Here is a 26,112-nt window from a genome sequence, read left to right on the forward strand (position 1 = left end):
TTACATCTTTTCAAGCCTTTATGTGCCAAAATACCTGAGTGCCTCACAATAAAAAAAAATAAATTAAAAAAATTGCTTTTGCTCCAGTCCAGTCACTACCATCCTAAGTTGGGTCTGAGCTTAGGAATGTAACTTTAATGGGTAAAATAGGATTCTCATCATACTTATTTCCAAGTCCTAATACAGAGTTTCTGAAAAAAGTAATAGGTTTGGGTCCTGCTTATAAAATTGTATTAGTTCAGAGTTGTTTGTATATGAGAAAATAGGGGAAGAAATATATTGCCCATCACAAAGTGGGCTGTTATACTTCCAGAGTGATTTGTTTCACTGCAGTGGTATTTATCATGTTGATAAAATACACCATGGATTTGAAAATTGGAAGATTTTTCCTGTTAATTTGAAACAGCACCTATACATGCTGCTGTGACATCAACATAATACCCTAAAGCCACAGCATCTGAAAAAGATTTATTTTCAGCCCTTATGCAGCCACATTCTCTTTGCTTCTGACATTCTCAATTTGCAGGCTGCTGGTGATCCAATCTTATTCATTCTGGCTCTATAATAAGGATGTCAATGCAAGAAGAGAAAAGTCATTATCTGATAGCCAGCAGACATGATAAAAAGGCAGAGTTAGATATCTCAGAGGCAAGACCACCCTTTCTGCTTTGGATGAGCTTCTCAAGGTCATGGGCAGCTTTTGTACCTGTAAGTATGTTCCAAATTCATTTTAAACTGAGTGCATCAGATAAAACAGAAGTGTCCCTAACCCACAATCTCATGTCCAAATAAGGTTCTGATTTTTTAATGTTAATCAGGGGAAAAAATTAATTACACTTAGCACATATATATATATGCAGTGGGAAAGATCAAAGAGGCAGTGTGAGCTGCAGAGAAACTTGGTTTAAATTTATGGGTCCTGCCTGCTTAATGCCATTCATAAGGGTTTGAATTATGCTGAAATATCTCCCACAGTAGCAATAATCAGGCAAGACTAGTTAACCTTTTGTAAAGAGAGATTTTTTACTTCAAATTTAGAAATATTAATGAAGATCATCTCATTTCATAAACCATTTAAATGTCACAGTTGCAGCAGGTGACAGCAAAAATTTGTTTATTCAACTTTGTCAAATAACTACAAAGTACCATTCCAGAACATAAATTACTATCAAGCACAAGTTAACGGGCTCTCACAAGCACTAAGTGGATGAAAAACTGAGGAGCGATATACATGAGCAAAACAAGATCAAGCAATCATTAATCTATGAGTATGTACATCATACAATGCCCTTAACAAGCCACATTAAGGTAGAAGTTTGCAGCAATCCCTGTACAGTTATTACTGAATATCAATTCCAGCTTAAGAGACAGTTTAATTTTATGTGTGCAAATCAGAAAGAGCAGACAGAACAGATGACGAGACATGACTGGCCCCTAGGGCTGTGGGTAGCAGAGGCACGCAGTGCAAGAGCATGAAATATGCTCCTGGGACTTCTGAAATGAAAATTCCTTTCCCTGTTCTATTTGTATGGTCTTGTAAAACTGATTTAGAGTGGACAGTTCCCAGATGATTCTAGCTGTCCACTCACCCTCTCAAAATTTGCTACACGCTAGTATGATAAATGCAAAAGGATCAATACCCTTGCCCATTACCATCATCAGTTCCTTTTAAACACTACTTAAACATCCTAAGGTAGCAGTGCCATCGCCAGACCTACAAACCCCTTTCTTCAATGACCAATTTTCCATCTTCCATACTTTAACAACAGCTACAAAGTCCCTGTACTTACTCTGTTTTCTTCTTCCTGGGTCCCTAGTTATTCCTGCCTTAATACACTGCCACCACAGCTGCTGTAGATCTCAGGTGACAGAGGCACTCAACAATAGTTATGCCAAGATTAGTCTTTCACAAGAGGCATAGAAGGTGGTCTTGCAAGATGACAAAAAGTAGATTGCAAGAAGCTACTTGAACATACCTAGTTTCTTCTCTATCCAAACTGGTCAGATTAGTAAAAAGCAGAGTTCTATCATTAGTGGGACTCTTAACCAGGAAGTCAGAGGGAAACATCCATCCATCCAAAGCACTCTATGGAAGATGTGCTGGCTTCATTATCCTGTTCAGCAGAGCTCAGCTGTTCTCATAAGCTTTTTCTTTTGCAGAATTACTCCTTTTTTTTTTTTTTTTTCAATTGTCGATACTTTCAACACACTTAGGGATTTGGGAGGTTAAAAAAAATCTCAAAACTTGTTAAATTGCCATCCCATTTAAAACTGACAGGATGTTTGCAGAGAAGTTTAAAAAAAAAAAGAAAAAAAAAGTATAAATGCAAATCAAATACAGGCCAGATTTCACACCTGACATATATTCAGGATAACCAAGGTAAGTCCTATAAATAGATGACATCCTGGCATGTATCTAGAATACGTTACAGGTTTCAACCTTCTTCAGGATCCAGATGGAGTAACTTTGAAATAATTTTTATTTTAATTTAGCTCCTGTGGGGCCTTTGCATTCCACAACTTGAATAATATCCCTCTCTCCTTTGCTACAGTGATGCTCTGTACAAAGCGGATACCCACAATCCCAAACATTTTCCAGCTTTTGTGAAGCCCTGCCTGGGAGCATCAGAAGTAAGCAGTGTGATAGCAACCCGATAGCAGCTGCAGCCAGAGGCTGATTTCACAGTACAGCAGCAAGTGCAGAATCCAATTGGTCACTTTTGGCCAGACTAAATCATCTCTGAACAGCAACCGGTCATAAGGGCAGGATCAACAAAATCTTCATCGGTTCCGCTAATTTAGCTTCATCGCTCAGACCTCTCAACTCCTTCCTGCTGGATGTCAGTCTTCCCCTTGATAAGAGGCTGCATTTTCCAACACTATCCCAATGAGGGATTTAAAAAAAAAAAAAAAAAAGGATATGAGAAATGTCCTTTCAACTCCTTCAGTGTTTGAGATGCTCTGATTTTTAAATAATCACAGCAAAGTATACTATAAACTGTTCCTGAGCTTCCTCCTACTTGTTTCCAATCCTGTACACTTTGTTAACACAGTGTATTCAAAGGTAATAAGAAGTGCTAGACCATCAACCAACCCCACACTTGTACTAACCCAGGGCATACACATAATAACACTATTCTGTCAATGTGCTTCAGCTCTAGTTTATCAAGTAATCACTAAGTCCTCAGGCAAGTCTTAACCAAGACTGACAGGGATGAAGAGGTGTATGATTCTACACACAAAATTGTACCAGTAGACACATCAACACTTCTTCATGAACAGGTCAGTCTGCAAAACAGAACCATTCCATGTCTCACCCTCTCCACCAGTGATAAAATGAATTATCTGTTCAGAGTGATTTTAAAGCAGAAGAAGAGATTTGGTTATCGTGGTAAGATTCAGCTTAAAAGTCATCTCTGATTTTTAAAGGGAACAAAGAAAACACTATCAATTAGAAAGACCATTGCTGCTTCACTAGAGCTGATGTGCCTTCAGAGGGAAAACAAAAAAACCCACCAACAACACAAAAAACACACACCACCATCACACACAGAAAACAAAACCCCACCATTGTTTCAGTTTGGAGAACTGATTTTCATTTGTATGTAGTGCTCTTCTCTTCTGTCTCATCTGGAATACAAGCCAGTAAAGGGCAGTGAAAGAGCAAGAAGTCACTCCTAGTAAAGGGCTGTATCTTGGATGGACAAAGCTCCCATGCAATATCTGCACTTCAAGACATTTCACTCTTACAGGATCTGACCCAACTAAAACTTCAACACTACTTACTACCGAATTAGAAAGGGATAAGGAGTGTTCCTTCAAATACAGGCTAATGAGGAGGGAAAAGCACAACGTGCACCAAAAAAGAGTTGAGCTGTACCATCCCTTCTTCAATTATGTGGAATTACAGGTTGGTCTGTTGAGATGGACACTGGGTAAAACAGTATGATGTGATATTTAAAGGATTTTGCAGATTGATAATTTGTTGTTTAATACTGAAGGGATAGCGTAGGCAATTTTACACTGGAATTCTCATTCTAAATTAAGCCTTTGCTCAGCCATATGTGCTTCTTGCATTGTGTTCATGGCTGCAACAGCAAACACGCTCCATTTGTTCCATGCCTGGTTAGTTACACAACTCCCATTGCTGGCTAAAAGCAATGGTTTGTGCATCCAATATAATTCTGACATAGAGGATTAGGTATGTTCATATTTATGCATGTATTGTTTACAATGTGCACTTTCATGGAAAAAATATAACTTACATCAAAAAGAGTTAGCACTCCACTACTGCTGTTGTATTTATGGGTTGTACATAAATTTCCAGATACTTCTACTCTGAATGAAAAGACATAGCAGTTTTCTATACAGAAACGTACACTTCATCAAAAGAAAATGTATTTGGATAAAAGGACAAAAATTTATAACAGGTTCCTTTACCAGAAGTAATATAAACATCTTTTGCCCCAAAAAAATTCAAAACCAAAGAATTTATATCAACGTAGTGTCTGGTTCGGTAGTTGTTAATCACCTGGGCAATTCCGATAGTAGTAAGTCTCCCTGTGAAGTCTGGAGGACTCTCAGCCTCTCAGTATCAAACTGAAAATGCCACCACAAGAGACGTTTATCAACTGCACATTGTTTTAGGAGCTGGGCTAAGGGGAGTTATTAATTCCTTCTAATTAAAGCAATATTGCAATCTGTCTTGTCTTTACCACAGACTAGGTTCACATTAAAAGCATAAAAAAAAGAGAAAGATTCATGATGGTAAGAAACAAGAGATAAAATAGACAAGACCTGGAGAAGCTAAGGAAGCCCTGAGAACATCCTAGATAAATGGGCTATCTTGAAATAAAGCAACACCACCTCAAGTACAAGTGGAGAGTGTAAGAGATAGTACTTTTTATTTGAAGTCACTGCTAATGTGTTAAATTCCTATAAAGCAAAATAGGACCAAAATATTAATGCTCACACTGCATCAAGCTAACTAGGACCAAATATTAGTGCTCACGCTGGGTGGCACCACAGGAACCTGCAAAAGAGTCAATGTGTTGAGAAACCAGCTGGTTTCCACTCAGAACTGAAAAAAAAATTTAGAAAAACAAATCTAGTCTACCGTTCTTTAGAGAGTCCCTTCCTGTTAAGAGAATCATTTAGAAGTTGTCAACAAAGTTGACTCTTCCCTTTAATATTTGCAAGTCAGGCAAAATTACCTATAAATTATCCTCCAGTACTTTCAGTCCAGGTGTAGATTTCCAACAATTGTGACTTAAGCTAACTGGAACTGCTGTGAGATTTGCATCTTCCAAAATGACTTTGCAAAACTCTGAATAAACAAGGCTCTGGAAAGCCAGTGGGAGTACACACTTGTTGGACACCACCAGCACAAACAGTTAAAAAACTGCACAAATGAGAAACATGATTAGAATTTTGTAAACTTTGAGGAAGATTAGCAAGGGAATCTACCCCTCAAACATCTCCCAATAGACTATTAAATAGGATGGGTTTCCATACCCTTTTGATTTAGTGCTACAGAACCAGTTTAAGAGAAAACAGAATTTTGTGGAAATTAAATGCTTTGTAAAAGCACATTTCTTGGCTATCTTAATTGCTCATAAAGATTCTCAGCCAATAGTCAAGCACTGCTAAAAAATTATCACTGCCCCTACTATATGCTAATTCCCCAGTTTTTTGTATTTCTAGTCAGTTCTCTCAATGTCATGAGTTAGCCAATGATAACATACGCTGGCTTTTAGCCATCAGCTTTTTTTAAGCTTATTGTGACTGCAAGACACTAAGTGGTATATCCCAAATGAAAAGAGCAGGGAAAAAAAACATTGCTGAAAACTTATCTACTAACATCTACTCATGTAAATAGCACTTGTACTTCTAAAAGCACATATTCATTTTACAACACTGAAAAGAGCAAAGTTTTGTTAGCCTTAGTTTCTGTAGGAAGCAAGTTACTGCTCTGTTCAGCTGGCGTACAGCCAGGCACAAAAATATATCTATGCCATACTTGAAAGCTAGGCTTGGTATAGATGCATCTCAATAGAAATCTAGTTTTCTCAGTACATAGTCTGATCCTGAGTAGCTAATGGGAGATTTCTTTTTAACTAGGGGGGAAGGTGTTGGTGTTTGGTGGTGAGTGTGTTGGTGTTTGGTGGTGAGTGTGTTGGTTTGGTGGTGTTTGCTTTTGGGTTGGTTGCGGGGGTGGGGGCTGTTGGGGGGCTGTCATGCTTTCATTGGTTTCTATTTTATTTTCCTGTGGATTAAGGGTAGGAAAGTAAGTTGTAATAAGCACCCATTTTCAAGATCCAGGTGCAAATTTGGTTACCTTTACTGCTTGCCCAAACTTTTTCCGCAAATAAACATACAGAGCCTTTCTGCTGAAATCCTGAATCCTTCCTCCCATCATTTCTAACATTTACCTCCCCTCCATTAGCAGTACAATCCCTCAAATACATATATGGGCAGTTAATTCACATGTACAACTGTTTGTCTCCAGTTGATTCTTCAGGGGAAACTTACTGTTTAGCTTTTGATTTTCTCTAGCTTGTCTCAAGAGGGTATTTGATTTGGGAATAAAGATACTGAAATTATTCTGACTTTTCAGTTTGGCATATTCTCACATTTTCCCTTTTTCTCCTTTCAGTAGATTTATTATTGAATTTAAATAATATATCTAGAGATACTTTTTTAACAGAGGAAAGCAGCTAATAGTTTTTGTCACATACAACATGAGTGCATTTTGATCAGGAAAAAAAAAATAAGTCGAATGGGGCAGTAGTAAGAGTATTAATGTTGCTGTGTAGAACTGCTTGCCTGGAACAGAGGCAAACAAGGTAGGTGGAGCTCAGCTCAGTCAGCAGTCACCTGGGGAAGCACAGGGTGTTCCTACTGTACCACAGTGCTTCCACGCTGCTTTAAGGTGACGTCTGCCTGCTGACACAAGTATCAGGCCAAGCTAGGGAGAATGACACAAGAATGACTACCCCAAATCTAACCTCTCCACCACAAGGCACATAGCCCATGTGAACACCAGGAAAGCCTGGACTGAAGAGGGTTACTGTGTAAACATATGGGGGAGCCCAAAGAGCAATGTAATTTATTTACTTTCAGGTGTTTAATGAGGAAATTTTAAGTGTTCCTTGTGATGGTTTTCTATTTTGACAATTTATTAGATGAGAAGGGCAAGAGAACCAACATCTTATATTGCCCAAGCTTCTGCCTAATATAAAGCCATGTCTTTGAAAGTCCAGTGCCTCACTAAGAATCCCACTCTGAATGAGTCTCTTTGTACTTCTGCTCCAAATCAGTTTCTAGGGATGCTTGACTCATCCTACAAACTACAGCATGTCCTGTACTACAAAAGGAGGCTCCGTTTCACTCTTGCCCAAAACTTTCTCTGCAAAACTTCAGTCTTTTCAGACCCAGTAACAACACTCGATTCCTCTGTTGTACTTGAAGCCCAAGTTTTGGAGTTTTCACATTCCTCCTTGTGCACTGAAGCTCTTTCAGAGTTATTCAGTTCACAGTACAAAGAATCCCTCCAGGAATAAGCAATACAAATTATGCAACATATGTCATTGACTCCAGCAGGGTATCCCCCGATAACAGGGAAGCAACTGCTGAGTTACTCCTCCAGCATCAGTTACTAACAGCTCCAGAAAGCAGTCTAATAACTGGTTTGTCCATAGGAGCACTAATTCATACAGTGGCTCTGTCTCAGGCTGCCCCTTCGGGCTTCGAAAGCCCTTGGTTTTGGCATCTGTATAGCCACACTTTGCAAACGTCTCTTTTCCACAACTGACACCTTCTTTCTCTCTCTGCTGTACAGAAGTTCACTTGAACCAAAGCAGCCCAACCAGTGAATTCCCCAGCTACAGTGAAAACGGAAGCGATACCAGTTTACTTGTTTCACCCCTCCTGGTGGCTGGAGTAGTGATCGGACTTGTGCTATTTCTGTCCTGTGTTACAATCATTGTTGGCAGCCTGCGAAAGGAGGGACGGTTAAGGCACCCACATCTGAGGAGAGATGCTGTGTATGGTAAGATAGCTAGTTATAGCAAGATAGTGCTTAACTTTATTAATAATCTAGTGCTACGGGCAACAAAAACCAGCTGGCTGCTGTGCAAGGGATAAAAAAAGAAATAATTAAAAAATAGGGTAAGTAGGTCACAGGCAGCTTTGTAGTTTAACAGCATCTTTGTGCTGGCCCTGAATTCACAGAGTACGTGCTCCATAGTAAATGGTTAATATAAACAAGGCCAATGCCGACAGCATTTCTTAAATGGCTTATTTTCTCTTTATAGAGTATGAGATTTCTTCTCCATCACTAGACTCCTGATAGTTTATTTTCAAATCCCATTATAGCCTTGGTATAGTGTATAACGTAATTTCTATTTGTTGGAAAGCCTTTTCATTTCTGCACTGTGCATCAGCCTACAGTGACTGGGTAATTACTTCTTTTCTGAACATAAGAGTTTGTAACTGGATGTAGACAGAAAAACAGAGCATTGAAAAGTCATTACAACTGCCAGCAAAGAGACTGGTTTGCTATCAAAACAATTGCCAATTCCTATACCCTTATCCACCCACAAAAAAAAACCCCATACTTTAAAATTATTTGGAAACATGAAGGAATTAACTGTAGAACTACAGTTCTGGCCAATTTTGGGGTTGCTAACCAGAAGCTAAAAGCCACTTTGTCAAGGAAATAAGAGAATCATATTATTTCTATATTTAAGGAAAAAAACCCTTTTTAAAAACAACTAGTAAAAATTCAAATGATTAATGGATTAATGAATTGAGTGGAGATCAACATTTGTGTCATCTGTGCTTAGGCTCCTATACCTGCAGTTTATTGTGAAAGCATCTCTCTTCACATACTGTTGAGGGTTTTTTCCTTCATACAGAAAAAATAAGCTACGTAGAAATGCATTGGCTCAAACCTTGATTTCACCAAGGTAAATGAAGGTCCATTTCACTTCATTAATCACTTGGACCAGGAATTTTTGTGTCTAAAAGAAATATGAATTTGTCCACCTGGAATCGGGAATAATTTTTTTAGCTTTTCCAGAAGCACTTATCCAGATAAGTGAGTAGCATTCATGTTTTGTGAATAAATTTTGGACTCCAAAAGAAGTGAAATGTAAACTCCCATGCTAATGTACAAAGGAAAAAAGAAAAAAAAAGAATGCAGAAAACTAATGTGTGCTGTTATTGTAACATCTATTTTTCCCTACTTTTCAGCATCTAAATTTGGGATTAAATAGTTAACCCCAAATTGAAGTTCCTGTTTTGCCCTGAACAGCAATGTTTTGATATGATAAAATACTGACCCTTAAGATTTAAACATTACATTTAAATCTACTGCTATGTTAATTTCAGCTCCTTTAAAAACCCTGAAGCTAGGCAAAATCAAAAAGGACAATTTTGAAATTGCTTTTCAGAAATAACAATGCTAAAGAGATGGGGAAAGAAAAGCGTGGTGATATTTTCCAAGACATTCAAAAGAATAATCTTAAACTAAAATGTGTCAGTCTATCCAAGTGAATAATTGACATTAGCAAGCGCGATCCTATCTCAGCAAGCTTCCTCTGGCCAGCATGAGAGCAGCTGGAGTCACTGTGAAGTTGGCTTCCTTCCCTTATCAAGCAAAAGGAAAGCACAGTACCCTGTAGACTGACTTAGTCCTGGTAAATTCCTGGAGACTATACTGACAGAGGAGGCACAGGCAGTTCAAGTGAGTCCTGCCCTTTATCCTCTCTTGCGGAAGATGCTACTTAGATGTCACTTTACAAGGTGACCCTTCTCTCCAGGTACTATTTTTAATGCATCAAGTGAAAAGGATTACTTTATTTGGAAGAGAGTTGGAGGGGAAAGGGGAACAGAGATTGATGCATTTCCACAATTTGGGACATTCTTATGGAAATTTACCCCTGAATATTGAGCATTAACTAATTATCCTCAAAGACAGAAAATAGCACAGACTTCTTGGTATTTCTGGAGCTATGAAGTGTGAAAGCATTAAGAAATCCCTGGAGCAGGCAACAGGATTATTTTCTCTACTATTTTCCAGTTTTTACCCTCTTTGTGAATGTTGGGGTTTTGTTTTTTTGTTTTTTGGTGGTTTTTTTTTTGAGAGAACAGCATTTTCTGAAGACACATACCTACAGTCAAATAGCTAAGCTGCCTTTTAAAACTGATCCCAGAATTGGCAAGATTCAGTGTATGCAACTCCTGGGATCTTCAGCAATCCTGCTGGAAGCTGCATGCAGCAGAAACAATGCTCCTTTTTAACCTTTAAGGCACATGAAAATCTTCAGATGCTTGCACCTTGTGTGGAAGCACTGAATACAATCCCTGTGCCATAGCCTGAAACACCACGGTTCATCTACATACATATGACATTAACTTGCTCTTACAGGCATAGAAGTGTCCTGTGACACCTGACTGTTCCTGAATACCAGCAATTCCTCTGCATCATACAGGTTTTATTTTCTGGTTTATGGCAGTGTTGTAAACAGTGGTACTGTCTCAGAGAATCCACCACAGAGGAAAAGCGCAGCAAGTATTAATTGCTTGTTTTCCAGCTCCAGATGGCTTCTCTTATGGTGGCTCTTTTGGAGAGCTAAGATCCACCTGCTTGGAAGAGTTTCCCCCAGCTTTTGATTTTGGTTCCTATCTGGATACACTTTCTCAGGTCAACGTCATGTATCCTGACTCACCTCCACGGTAAGCACTTTATTCTACGATTCTGATTGTTACAGTCCTGCACTTGCAAAGCCTGTTAAAGAGGAAAAAAAAACTGCTAGACCTATGCCCATTACAAAAACATGGGTCATGCAAACAGACACACTTTGTTCAGTTTGTATATAATTTCAAGTTTCCCTTAGCAGAATATCTCTTTAGTAAATGAAGGCATGTGTACAGCTAATTCTTATTGGAGAGCATGACTACCAGTTTAGCTGTTTAGCATAAACCTGCTCTGCAGAGCCATAGCTGCCTGGATTGTAGTAGCATCTTTGGAGAACAATGTCCTTCAAATATCAGGCAGCTTTAATTGCCTGGGCAGGTAACATTGCAAGAAGTGGTTTCTTCCAAAGACAGTTTTTCCAGAAATTAGGTAGCATCTCCATCCACATTTGTGTGCCTGCGTTCACAGGATACAAGAATGGACACTGAGTGACAAGAGACATACTACAGACCATCTATGTCTCCTCTGTGTGCCTTGTGCACCTTGAGGTTAATAAACAAGGGAATTCAGTTACTCCTTCCAATGAACCAACAAAGGTAGTTTTAAACAGAACATCACCTTCTGTAGTGCTGTATCTTACAAACAGCAGAAAACAGTTGAACAGCCATGTCCTCCTCTCTCCCTCCTATTTTTTTCTCTTTTCTTCCTTTTAAAGCACAGTGTGTTATGAGTCAATGAGTGATACTCATAGAAACCTTATGAGGGATACTCATAAGATCAGTGCTTTTCTGACTGCTTGTATACATACCCAGTATAGAGTAAGTCAGTAGTATAAACACACAATATATAGAACTCTGCTTTTTCTATTCCATACACGTTCTACAAGCAACCCTCTATGTATTATGACTTTGTAATACATAAGAAATGGGCTTTTAAAGATGGTGTAAATATTTTAGCAGAAAGCTCACATTGGAAAAATCATTCTAAGCCTGGCATCTAAATTTGTAGAACTTCATATAAATCCACTTCAGCATTTAGACTGGTTTTTGGACCCACACCCACGAGTCTTTACTAATAAAAGCCAGCCAGCTGACACCCAAGCAACAGCTTGAGTGGGCAGTTGGACAAATTTCTGAGAATGAGCTCAGACTCCTGTGAACAAGCTCTTAGAATGTATTTCTTTAGTAGACAGGTCTCCTAAGATTATACCAAAGGTTCATTGCATTTCAATTTGAAACATGCCTAAAAAAGGATTTTCTACCTCTTACATGGAGTGTTCTGGAAGGAGTTACATGAATGACACAGGATAGCACTAGATGATCTGTGCTTTCCTATTAATTCTCCAGCTACTTCTACAGTAAGCCTGGCAGACAAGTGAACTATTTTGTGTGCTCCTTGTTCTAGTAAGCTATTCTGGGACATCAGAGACACATAAAGGTGTCCAACCACTGCCCCCTCAGCATTCCCTTCTGGGCTGAGTAGAATGTGCCCCTCAGGGGCCCGAAGTCCAACTCTACATACAGAAGGAATCATTGCTCATCTCATTAATCCACCATCACAGGTCAAAAGTAAAGATTGTTGTTGATGGTTTTGCTGTTTTGTCACTGCTACCATAGTTAAATATTTTAGAAGTAGCAGCTTCAGCAAACCATCAAAATCTTACAAAGTTTTACATCTTAGCAACATAACTTGGAGAAGACTTAAGGAAAAGTAGAGCCTGGCAGATGGCTGAAAGCAAAGCTACATAGAGAGACATTTAAACTTACTATTAATATATTATATAGTCCAGTGTAGCTTTCTGTTCAGGAAAGTATTGGTTGAAAAGCATTGTATGAATTGCATTATGTGAGAGCCTGAAAAATTTCTTTATAGTTACCTTTACACTCTCCCCCATGGCATAACACTAAAGACTATTTATTCTAATTAGTAGAGCATAGAGATTATCTGGACTGATGGGTGCTAACAGCACGAAAACTATGAGACATGGCCTTGAAGCATAAACAAGACATGCTTGACCTTGTGCATTTAAAATATTAACTTGATGGGATCAATCCTGTTACATATGATAATATTTTGAAGATTAGATTTTCTGACATGTAGCACCGGCTAATTTAATGCATTTCCTCCTTCTAATTCATGCAGTGCAAGATGTAAATTAAAGCTAAACTAGCATGCCCAAAAGCTAATAGCACAACTGTAGCATAAACAGAACAGAAATGAAGAGCAGCAAGGAAAGCAACTGCATTGGCAAGTAACTCTCAACACATATTTGAAGTGAAAGAATTCAGTGAGTGAAGACTAGTATCCTGCTGCCATTGACAGACAGTAAGGCATTAGCTTCATTTCACCACATTGTTTAATACAGCCTGCAAGAGGCAGCTGCAAAGCCAAGTATACTGGAACGTGCTATTTCTGCCAAAACCATGTCTTCTGACACAATTTCAGGAGAAAGCATGACACCTTTATGTGGCCAAAGGGGTGATTATAATCAGTTTAGAATGTTTTCATTATGTTTTATGGTTGGGTTTAAACCATGAAATAAATGGAAAAGGAATTTTAGGGGAAGGCTGATGAAACAAAGAGTCTGAGTATCCGTTTCTATGGCTGATGGAAAATCCGCTGTTCAGGACTGCCCACTCTCAACTCTCCAGCTGAAAACCCAATACAAAATACTATTTATATAAAAACCTTAATTGAGGAAAAAAATATGAAAAATGCCTAGGGATGTGAAGGATTTAACTGCTTTGATACCTAAGTCACAAATTTCATTTGCGACTCAACTTGATTATCACCATAGACACTTCCACTAACCTCTTTCTTACACTAGATTTTACATGCGATTTCAAGCAGCACCACACACTGGGTTTTGTCATTAGCCTGCCATAGTTGCAGGGTGGTTTAAGAAGCCATTTGGTCAATTTTTCTTGACAGCCAAAAATATTCCGTGCTCCTATCCATAAACACCCCTTTAGGATAATTAGTGACTTCCTAATGAATCTCAGATCTGTGTTAGCATCTGTCAGATTGATTTTACATGAGCTGTAGAAAGAAAATATAAAAACATACAGTGTGTATGTGAACTAAGCAGTTTCAAGGTGTTAGGGGTCTGTACTTTAAAGTCTGTTTCGATGCTTGTCACAGTGCTGGAAGTTAAGTTAATGTTTTCCAGTCTGCGTTACCAGAGATGACAAAGTTTCAGTCAGTGTGTTTGTTTCATCCTTTGTTTCAGTCATCTGAGAAAGATGATCTAGCTCATGCTCATGTTCACCATAACACACATAGTGAGCTTTCCTCATTATCTTTTTATATAATAGGAAAGCTGTTTAAAAATAATTTGATCTTACACGTTTTAAATGGCTTGAAATACAGCACTAATCAAGTGTATTAAACAATTGCATATACTTGATTAGAGTCTCTAAAATGCTAACTATGAGGACATTGAAGTTCCTTGCACAAAAGGAATTATATCAACTTTTCACCTTTTGGCCAGAGGAAATACATCACAGCCCATTTGACTAAGTGCTTTTTCACTCCTGAGTGATTGGATAATAATGGTATGTACAGAGCTTTAGGCAACCAAGGTTATCGCCTTTTCATCTGAGACTCATGGCTGTCTAACACAGAACATCACTGAGGAATGAGTCTTGACCGAGATGGAGGGATTTAGCTTCAGGAATAGTTTTAATGGAAGTCACGAAAGTCCCTTCTGTGTATCACATCAAAATGTGTCCTGCAGGGTGCACTATGATAGAAACCTGTTAGTCACCCATTATCCTAGTACTCACATTAGAGCACGTTGGGGGTTTTATTTTCTTTTAAGTGTGCTCAATCTACCTCATCTGGTCATCTTGCCAAATCTATACAGGATCAATTCCAGGGAAAATTGTCTGTTTACACTCTTAATACCCATGTACAGTTTGCATTGTTTAAATGGGCAAATCCGCTTTAAAATTACTTTCAAGTGGCAAAATGAAATTCTCAGTTCTCAAAAAGGTAGACACTAATTTCCATCTAAATATTAAACAAATGAAAAAACCAAAACCAACCCCTACTTAAGGTACTTTCTTTTCCAAGACATTCGTTTCTATCCACAGCTTCTGAGAAGGCAAGTTAGCTGTCCCACAGGGAAGGAGGATTGAACCAGCTTCCTAGATTTTCTTGAAACACAGAATTAGGCTTGCAGGAAACTGACATAAAAAAATGCTAAGTTGTGTTGACTCCTTTGCCAAGGCCAGTTTTCCTGCAAGCATGCAAGGCAAGTAGCTCTTGGCACATTACAGTAACAGTTGGGAAAGCATGAAATGGACATTTGTGGTTAAGTTCAGATTTCACTTCAATTCCCTTATTGGGATTTTCAGACAGTAAAAAAATACCATTGGAAATATGACTGCATTAAATCTGCTCAAAGTCATGAGGAGGTAAAACTCGTGATTCTTTTGACTCCAAATTCTGAGCAGCTAGAGCCACAAAAGCCCCTCCCTTCACATCCCAGTTTATTATCTAATATTAATTAGAAATAGCAACAAGTTAATTGCTTTTTGATTAATCAGTTGCCCTCTGCCGTGAAGGGATTTTTACACAACGCTCCCATTCCACAGCCCATCTAGTGAGCACAGGGAGATTGCCTTAATGCTCAACATTAAGCCAGCCTTTGAGAGGTCTGAGCCTGCAAGGGAGATCTGTATCCAGGCCAGTATTCTGAATGTCTCCGATATAGTTCTAAACGCAGCCCTGCCCTCACTGAGGTTCTCAGCTGATGTGAATGCCACCACACCAGTGGCAGCACCATCAAGTTATATCTGCTCTATGAACAGTTTTTCCCCCCAGCTGCCTTCATTATCCTATTTTCTACTAAGAGATCGTCCCTCAGGAAGACATTTCAGTCAGAGGATCATAGGCTTGTGAGGACCATCAGCAGTTACCCAGTCACACCCCTGCTGCTGCTAGCAATCTTTCTTTGTAGACATTAACCTATTCCATAACAGAGTTTGCAAAGATCTGGTTGTCATTCCTGAATACCTAAGGACACATCTAATTACTAATTATTATGGCAAACTTCTTTCCAGCTTGAATTTGTTTACAGCCATTGTATCATAGTTTCTTTTTGTGGCATTTCCAGTCCTCTGAAATAGCCATTCCTTTCTCTTTACTTGCATGTTGCATTTGTAGTCAAACATCTTCTCACACCTCAGAGCTGCCTGTTGTGAGGCTCTGGCACAAGGCTCTCTACCTTTTTTGTAATCAAAAACGTCTGTTGGGATGCTGTACTGACTGACCAGACATTCTGTTTGGCTGTCCCAGTTTCACTCCAGAAGTGCAAAATAATGCTCTATATTAAAACCAAAACCCCACAAACCTCAGAATTAATTCCCAGAATGATTAAAGCAAAGCCCTTTCTAGGAATATGATCCTAAAACAGTTACATGGCAACCTTTCTCCAATACTGGCATTCTTGCTGACATGCAAAAACTGTCATTGTTGTTCAGATCCCTGTTTGTGTATTAACTCCATGGCTTGGGAGGCTACAATGGATTATTTTGAAATAAATGTATCTAAACTGATTGTTATTACTCAACCAGTGCCCATAGTTTCACTGTCATTTACTGTGTAATGGTTACATAAATGCAGAGACTAAACACTGCTTATCATCAAGTGGTTCTTTTTACATATAAAATTAATTCCAAGCTGAACTGTAGCATATAAAATCTTCATCATAGAATGACTTGTTTTATTGAAAACATTTATTTTACTTATTTAAAACTGCACAATTATATTGAAAATGTATTTTATCAGTTTCAAATTCTATCTGGTATATGTTCTCATGAAAACACTTAACATTTCATTTCAGTTTTTATCTGGAATGTTTATTCATCAAAGAGTTACAACTTCCTTAACAATATCTTGAGACATAGTACAAAATACAGACCCAGGTTTTTAGTGCTTATTAATACAAATAGTCCTATTTTAGTTGCCAGGGATGGGAAATTCCACAAATAACTATGAACAGAAAAAAGGCAGGAAAAAAAATAATTCCAGGTTTCCTTTACATTCAAGAGTTAAGTTACTTAAGCCTTAGATGCTTCCTTGAACAGTACCTTGGGTTACATTTGTTACTATTTAAAACACATTAAAAATAAAAATGAAAGTGTTTTCTGTTCATGGTTACCTACTCTAAGATCAGGCAGGGTACTTGGAGGTGCGTTTACCACACCTCTGGGAACTTAAGAGTCAATTGAGATCAGTACCACTCAATAATAAAAAGAGAGAAGCTCTTCTGGAGTACCTTAAGAGGAGTCTCCCTTGTCTAAATAGCTGCATTTCAAACATATGTGACAAAACATTACCAGAAAATACTCCAGTGATTTTTCTGGACCATTGGATCATTCCTTTAGGGCCCTGGCTTGGCTGATGCTGTGGGCTATTATCTCTGTGTGTTGCATGTTTGTTAATCACCCTCTCCCCCCTGTAATTTAGAATCAGTCATAGTAAAAAATTCTCATCTAATAATACCCAAGCCCAGAGAGAGACAGATAGATTTTAATTTCATATGTACACAATAACTAGGAGGACTGAATTAGCATAGGGGGATGTTCCACTTGACTATATATGCTTATTCTCACACTATCATTCTCCTAATTACTAGGCCCCAACAGTTCAGGGTGTTTCTTTTTTAATAAATAAGGATGTTTTGGCTCTTCATTCCAAGACGCTGTTCAAGAATTAAGCTAAGTGAATGACTGAGGCAATGAGTAACATGGAATGGATTGTTATTATATGAAAACATTACACTAGTGCTTAATCACTGGCAAAGCATGCAAAAGAAGTGTCAAAGCATAGTTAGCAAATACACGTAGCATCACAAATGGAAACTGCATCAAAAATAAACCTAGAAAAATATCCTGTCTCATGACATGTATCACTGTAAGAGCAGTTCTTTTCAAAGTGATGCATTTCCTCATGGTAGTTACACACCACCAAATAGATGTATTCTAAGAACAAAACACCTCCAAGGAAACACTGACAGATTTTTAAGCTGCTGTCCTACAAACCTAGCTGTTAGTAGCTTGTACAGAGATAACATCATCAGTTGAACTACTTCTATGGCCACCAAGCACATCACTTTTTTCCTTTGATCCTCCTTTTAGAAGGTTATGGTACATTTGTACTAGTATCAACTTTTCTTTATTAGATAACAACAGAAGATAAACATCCTTTGTGTTGTTTTCATTATAGCTTAAACCCATGGGCACGTGTATTTTTCCAGATTTAGGGATTCTGTTTACCATTATTGAAAGACAAGAGCAGGTCATCAGCAAAACAGAACCAAAGCAACAGAAGCAGCGATTGGAGTCATAACATATAAGAAATGGATGAAGTACACAGAGACATTTTTCACAAAGAATTCTTTATTCCCCAGATTTGCCCTTTTTTCACTAGCTATACTTTGTACCTTAAAAAAGTAGAACTTTCCATCTTTCCCCAGAGAGTAGGTCATAATTTATGAATGACAGCTACTTAAATAAGCTCTTTTGGGTTTCCTTAGCAACAAACCTATCCTAATACTTATTGCAACAAGACCTGACAAATTCATGAAGTTATTTTCCCCCCCAACATTCTGAGTCAACAAGGTCAGCTTGAAGAGCTGCTGTATTTTTTTAGGCAACATTCTTATCTTTGCAGATCACGTTTATGTGCAGCAAGATGACATTTACAGACAGTCCTACTTGCTTCTCCTGCTACAGTTATCCCTTAAAAACTCAATGCCATAGTCTGCAATGGCAGTGAAGTTATTCTGTCAAGAAAACAGGCCAAAGAAAAAAAAAAAAAAAAAGGACAACACATTTCATGGTCAGTAACCCCTTCCTTCTCCAGCTGCCTGTAAGATACACTGAATCTTAAGATACTGTAACTTAAAACAAAATTAACAGATTAAAATTGATTCACTTAATTCACAAGTACTGTAACTTTTTCCAGTGCTGAGAGACATATTCATGAGACGCAGTATAATGAATTCCTGTGGTCCATTATTAAGTTACTGTTACATAATACTTCTCAAAAGCATTTGCTTTCTTGTCTGGAAGGATTTTCCTTGACTGCTGTACTGAACTAAAAAACCCAAGTAGCACTTGTTACACTTACAATAACTTCACAGAACTGAATGTCTCAGATAAAACATAACCACCATTGTTGGGTTTTGGATTTCTTTTGAGAGAGACTAGCAAATATTTTTTTGTTTTCCACTTAAGTCATGCAAGCTCACACTCTCACATTTTCACATTAACACATATACCTGTAGGTGTCATCCCCTTAGCAGCTACTGAGGCTCCACTGTTATATGGCTAGTAAGTTCTGCCTGTGTGCTGTGATCCAAAACCTACCCCACTTCCCCCCATCTCTCCTACTTCCCTTGTGTTACATTGATGCCCATCTGACTATGCTGTGAGCTTTCAACTCAGGTAGCTGGATCAGTAGAAATCCAGCCCAGAACACCCCACACACACACCCTCCCCCCAACAAAAGAAAAGCACACGTGCACAAAAAAAACCAACAAACCAACCACCCACACAACCTTCTTGCTTATTTAGCTCCAGATTGGGGATCATGGTTGGGGGGAAGTAGTGCAAGGAAAACAGCAGGAGTATGCAACAGGGCAGGGGATACCTTCCTTTCAAGGACAGGAACATTGGCTCATGTTGAAACCACAGCTTTAAGTGTCACTGAGCTTCAGAGCTGCCACATTCTCAGCTGAAATCAACAGCGTTAGTTACCATACTTCAGTGACTTGAATGTAACTGCATCATTTTAATATTAGGAATCATCATTGCAGTTTGTTATGGATGCACTGGTTCCTTTTACTGGTTCGTTTCTCCTTTAGGTCAGCAGCAGGTTTCCCTTGCATGGGGTCTGGATCCAGAATCAGGAGACAGAGACACTTCCTTTCTTTTGTGTCTTATCCAAAAAATCCCAAATTTTCCACCTTGAAACTCACATGACTATGGACTTTTCAAAATTTAAACTGTTTCACTATGGTAAAAGGACACAGTAGGTGCTCTTCAGTAGCCTAATTAAGTCAGTATCTGTGGAAAGATTCCAAATAAATTCACTGTACTTGAGGTCAGCAAAATGTAAGTTAAGATGGAGCTCATAGTATGTAATCCTGGAGTGACTCTTTATTTTGAGGTTGTGAAGAGTTAAAGACATCAGGTCCTCAATCTCTAACTGTCTAATATCTTTTAAAACAATATCAGGTATTTTTGAAAGCTTCAGTGGAATTCGTAGAGGCTGGACTGAAATCTTTTCCACATGCTTATACAAAAACCATTTAACCTCCTACATGCTGAGACTTGTTTCTGAAATATCTAACAAACAGCCTTATTCAACATCTTCAAAACAGAGTTGTGTTTCTAAATATCATTCTGAGGGGAAAATTGAAATTTTCTAGTCTGAATTTAAGACTGTTGTCTTCATGAATATAGGGATAAGATGAGGGACATAAAAATAAAAGCAGCTGTGGATATTTGACTTATTTGGTAACCTAGTACTAAGATTTAGCTTTTTACATTTCCCTTCCCAAAAAGCCACTTCCAACACCCAGACTAGGAACAATACAATCAAAATCATTAGGAACATTCTGAGAGTATGAATGAGAGCAGCAGAAGCACATATTTTATCCAAGACAGGCCCTCCATGGTTGATTGCAGTAGATTTAAGCTCTCTCTAACCAATGCAAGCTGCCTTGCTGCAAGCCACTTACAATCTACAGGTTGGGTTTATTAGCTTAGGTTTAGGCCGGCAGTAATGCAATTAGAGGGGGGCAAATGACTGCCTGCAGTCTACTGGGAAGACACATGCTAAATGTCCCAAGTTTCAGGAAGTATCCTAGAACTTAATAGCTGTGCAGTTAGTGTGGTTGAGGAAATGGGTTCTTAATTTGTCTGGCTCCAACAGAATTGTTCTTCGGGTTAATTGAGTAGGTGAAGAATTTTTCTTTTTTTTTCCTAACCCCCCTGCCCCCCCAGGAAACACTCCCTCCTTCAGAATTGGATTTAAAATGATCCTAGAAGCATTGAACAAGGTAGCCCCTAACAAAGCAGGTCTAACTTTTAAGATCATGATATTATGACTCTTCCTCAGTTTTGCCTAAAGCCACTGAGCCAGGAAAACAGGACATTCCTTTAGATCACTAGACCTGGGCTGATTTGATAGCATAAGTGAAGGCAGCTTTAGTTTGTGGACAGAGAATGCTAGGATAGACAGTGGTCCACACAGATAACTAACTAGATTCCCCAGTTCTGGTTCAACCTATCTGAAGGCCACAGCACAATCTCTCTGGAGCCCTTAGGCTCAGAGGGATGGGCAGTGAGCGCCCAGACAGCACAGCACAACAGCATGAAGCCTGCCCATATCCTCTCTGTCCATCCCCATCCCCTTCCTGCAACACAGAACCTGAGAAAACAAGCACAAAGACACACTGTTCTAGCCAGGCTCACTATTTATCTCTCAAGGGCCTCCCTAGGCTGTGCAGTCCAACCTCTAAATCTAAGGTGCCTGTCTGCATTCACACCGGGACAGCAAGCTCTGAGCATGGTAATAGAGTGAGGAGTTAATAGCTTCCCCTAGCTCTAGATTGGTGGCACAGACACAACTATTAAGCCTGGATAAACCTGAGCTGGCTCCTCACAGAAATCCCATGAATCAGTCTGTCTTGCATTCCTCTTTTTTGGAAGGAACCTGACAAGGCATCTGCAGAGTCTCAGAATGACCAGCATGCGTCTGTCAAGATTATTCATCACAGCTCTGTATCTCAGCAAGAAATCCTGCTGCCTCTGCCAGCACAGATCTGCAACCCAGACAACCCACTGCATGTAACTGTTGGCTAAGCACCAGAGACCTGCGAGTCAGGAGGACAGCATTTGATGTGATACTCTTCTTTAGGCTCCATCTAAAGCTCTCTGTACCTTATTTCATAACCATAAAATGGCAACATCACTTTGTTTTTCCCCAGCCATTTTCTAACTTACCTAGTTCTGTACAGTTGAGAGCAGGAATGAAATCTTGTGCCTATGGTGACTGGTGCAGCATGCACAGCTTAGTGTGAGCCAGCAGTATTATTCCTCCTGCTCCTGTGTGCCTGGCTGGAAGGAGCTGGGCTTATCCCCAGGCCCCTTAGTTGAATGGTGCTGCCAGAGATGTTGCTTTCATGCAGAAGGATGGGGTCTGAACTTTCACTGAGACTTCAGGGATTATCTTTAGGTATTTGAAGAAGGGCTTTAAAGTATTACGCTCTCAAGTGTCTCACGTGACAGGGTAAGCAAAGATGTAGGCTGAGGAATGAAACACCAGATGATCCTTTCCTTCTCACTTTACCTGCCCCTGTTATGCTGAAAATAATGTATAGTGGCATTTTTTCACAGGAACCTAATGAAAAATTCCCTTTTTTCTTTCAGCTACGATGAATGCGTGGGGCCAGGAGCAACACAAATATACCTTCCTACAGATGATCCCCCCCCGTATTCTCTTACGGACCCTTGTCAAAGAAATGAAATATCTATAAACATTAGCCTGGAAGAGGAAGCAGCATCTGGGACTACAGGACAGGCTGCAAATTATGCAGTCAGGCTGCAGGACTTGCAGCAGCCCATTTCATCCATCTCTCTGTCATCTCTCACTCTGGAGGCTGCTCCCCTGTACGAGACAGTGGTGTGTGAACAGAATATCCCCATCCCACTTGTTCCGATGGAAGTACTGAAAAATTCTTCCACTGACTATCAGACACTCCTGAACCAAATCATGTGAATAGAAGTGGCTCCTTCCTTCAGTTCTTCTGAAGAACTCAGACCAATGAAAACATTTGAATGGAAGAATAAAACCTCTGAAAGTTTTATCTATTTTATATCTTTAAACAGGGATGCAATGGGATTTTATTTTTTACAGGCCATTTTGAAAGTTTACCTCTTTGTGCTTCAAAGTGTTTTGTGACATCACACAGCATAAAAAAGCAGCAGTGACAAGCAGTGCATCCCACCTTTTTGAAGCATTTCAAAACACATTGAAATCAGCCACTCAATGTAGATACAAGCTATCCATTCAAGCCTACTTCTTGGGTTTATGATACTTTGCACGTTTTAGAACAGAAGGAAAAAGAAGCGCATTTTGTTGTCTTTGTAGGTATCACTAGTACATTTCATTCAGTGTCCTGGCAACACAGCATTTTAAAATAATTCTTCATCTAAATGTGTGTTTCAGTAGATAGAATACTACCTGCAAAACATGACTATCCATACCATACAGGAGCAAGAAAAAAAAATATTATGATAGTCCTATTTTTCATTTGGAAAGCCTGGCCAGTATCAGGCTTTCCAGACCATTGCAAAGCCTGCTGTAAGTCTTCCTCAAAAGAAACTGGTGGCAAGCAATGGAGAGGTGGGAAAAGATCCCCAAACACCAACTGGTTTTGCCTGGGGAAGCCATGCTGCAGCTGTGTGCAGGCCTGGGAGCCCTTCGTAAGGACTAGCCATAGCCAAGGGAATAGCAGCCTCTGGAATCCCTGAGGATGCTTCGTGCCATTTCCCATGCACTGCTGCATTTTCAGGCACTAACTGGTCTCTGTCTTTAGAAAGGAACCTGTAGTGTTACAAAGGACCCTCACCTCTAGTAATTGCATTAGTGTGATGTAAATAATAGATGCTGGGCCTGGCATGCACAGTAACAGAACCTCACTTTGTGCAGGAACCTTTTCTTAACAGGCATGATCCTTTTCACAGGAATTTTGTTACCCAGAGATCTAGCCTCTGTTCATAGGCCTGAACTTCCCACACATTCATGGGATAAATGCACACCATTTGGAGTTGCACACTAGTAGGAAAAGTAGAGGTAAACTGCAGGTGTGAGAGTTTAATCTTAAATGGTACACAAGGACCCTACCTCCACATAAGGACTACATCCTCAACCAATACTACTAGTTCAGCAGAGTTATCAGAGGCTCATCTCCACTAAATCTCTTAAGATATTTTCACTTAAAAAAAAGTTACACTGATAAAATGGGCTGCATTTTATACTAAAAATGAGTATAATAAATATATAATTGTGTTTAAAAGGAAGCATCATCCAAATTATTAAAATTGCACTTACATTTTCTGTAAATACTAAATAATTTTCAACTGTAATCATCATTCAACACTCCAAAGATTGACACAATTATAATTAATACTTAGATGGGAAGTAATTATATGGTTGTTACTGCTGTATAAATTATAAGATTACTGAGTCATATGCACATGATGAGATAAGGTAAGTATGCATTTTTTGCTAAGTAGCTGAGAGTAAATATGTATTTTGCTAAAAGAAGAGAAATCTTTTGCAATTCAGCAAGATTTTCAGTATTCTTAGTATACCCAAAGGAAGAAAAATTCATAACTTTGCACTGCAAAACTTCTGGCAAGCATTGCCAGAACATAGGCTGTATTTCACATTTGTAACAAACAGAACTATTCCTCTATATAAAGTACTCGTGTAAAACAGTCCTGTGGCATGCAATAAGAGAAGCAAAACACTATCTATTAGGGGGCAGAAATGAAAACCCACTCAGAAATGTGCCAGTCAGATTTACTAGCAGGAAAATAAAATGTGAAGGAAAGCACAGAGGTTTATTTATGCAGAACAGGACATGCTTTCATAGCTGTGTCTTCCTGAAGCTCTTGGAGACCTGCCTAGAACAGGGTAAGGCACTGGGACCAAACCCTGCCTACTTCAGGATGCTACTGGGGAGTAAGAGAGGAAATCTAATAATCAAATACTGGAAGACAAATGTGATCTCCCATTCCCCTCCCTAAAAGTGAGTTTCCCTCACTTGTAGCATAGCAAACCTGAGGGTTCTTCTGAAGATAATCAGACTTTCCACATCTGGTAGGGAAGCATCTACTCTGTAACAGATGTTTACAGTTTCTGTGCATTTTGAGAAGTCCTTTCAACCTGCTTGGCTTTCTACCAGACAACAGGAACTTTGTGACCTTTCAGTAACTTTCTATATACAGCTTACTAATTTTAAGTAGGCCTCTGATCAAAGTGGGAGATTTTTGTTTTACCTCATGATATAGATGCATTACTATGGAAAAATAATCAAAGTCTTTCTCCTTTGATAACAGTTACACGTTGATGTCTGGATTGTATGTAGCAGCATTACTTACAAATGTTTGTCTACTCCCTCTTGTGGTATACTGCTTTATAAAGTCAAGTCATCTAGTTATCACACCTTGCAGAGTCTACTCATCCATCAAAATAATCCCTGCTACTTTGTCACACAGGTATGGAAGCCAACCAAAACATACACTTCCATACAGTTCCAGTTTTCTAAGCTGCCACTGAATGCATAGGTTGTGTCATTCATTATTAAAAAAAACAAAAACCACACAAACTGAAATAAAAGTAGAGTATGCTACCTTCAGTGATACCATGATCAATTGCATGAGTGGCTTAGAATTTTCTACTCTTGTTATCTTTTTAACTAGGTGACTTCCAACTAAGTTGGGGGGGAAAAAGCTTTTAAATCCAACCCATATACCTCTGCAAACAGACAATATTACAAAGAGAAGTTTTTAGAGGTTTATAGCACTAAAGCTGCTCTAACAGCTTCTGCTGCTGGTACTACCAGAAGAGCGTTGAGATTTCTTGTAATGATGCAATAAGAACGTGTTGTAATTGCTTGGAGAATATTTAAGATACTGGATAAATCTCAGCGAAGTTGACAGAGTGACTCCTGATGCTCCACTTAAGAAATTCATATCAGATTTTACCTTGAGCTCTCTCACATAATTTTACAGCCAGTCCTAAGACAGGCTTAACACAGGCCTTTTTTCATTTATTACAATTAATACAAACAGGAAATTGGACATGCTGTTTCTTGCTATGTGATAACAATACTGTATTTCTGTAGTTATCTCTTTTGCTTCAATTTTTAGTATTCTGATCTTTACACAAAACTTTTAGTAAAGAACATACATGTATTCAATACAGCTTCTGTGCTTTTTATTGCATATCACCTTGTTACTACTCACAGCTTTAGCCTCCTGTTAATCAGCCAACTAAGCAAGTGTCAACTAAGCAACGTCATTCAGCCACTAACATTTAGGCTTTTCATTTGTCAGAGATCACAGGAATAAGCAGCCAGGTCTCTCCTGCTTAGGTGGACGAGTCAGCATGTGTCCAGTCAGGCTCAGCCCAGCTCAGCAAGAGCAGGAAGGGAAGAGTCTGCAACACTGCTGCAGTGAAAACTGCAACCCTTGGAAATACTCTCCAGCATTTTAAACCCTCACTAACACATTCATGTGTTCCTCTGAAAAGTACTAAGGTCAAGAGACTGGAAAATAAACACACCACCAAGGAAAAAAAGAGGAAAACCCAGGAATTAACAG

General features: G+C 39.0%; 1 protein-coding gene across 1 annotated transcript in view; it reads left to right on the plus strand.

The window, feature by feature from the left end:
- BEAN1 (brain expressed associated with NEDD4 1) overlaps positions 1 to 22,498 on the plus strand; it is a gene marked incomplete at both ends in the record, with an annotated part of 55,429 nt that extends 32,931 nt beyond the window's left edge. The window contains 3 exons of the mRNA XM_084270233.1: positions 7,841 to 8,050; positions 10,599 to 10,740; positions 22,150 to 22,498. Coding sequence (XP_084126359.1) covers positions 7,841 to 8,050; positions 10,599 to 10,740; positions 22,150 to 22,498 — 701 coding nt within the window. The remainder of the gene's footprint in view (positions 1 to 7,840; positions 8,051 to 10,598; positions 10,741 to 22,149) is intronic.
- Positions 22,499 to 26,112: the final 3,614 nt, after the last annotated feature.

Source organism: Gallinula chloropus (assembly GCF_964237585.1).
Source record: "Gallinula chloropus genome assembly, chromosome: 13".
Taxonomy (NCBI): domain Eukaryota; kingdom Metazoa; phylum Chordata; class Aves; order Gruiformes; family Rallidae; genus Gallinula; species Gallinula chloropus.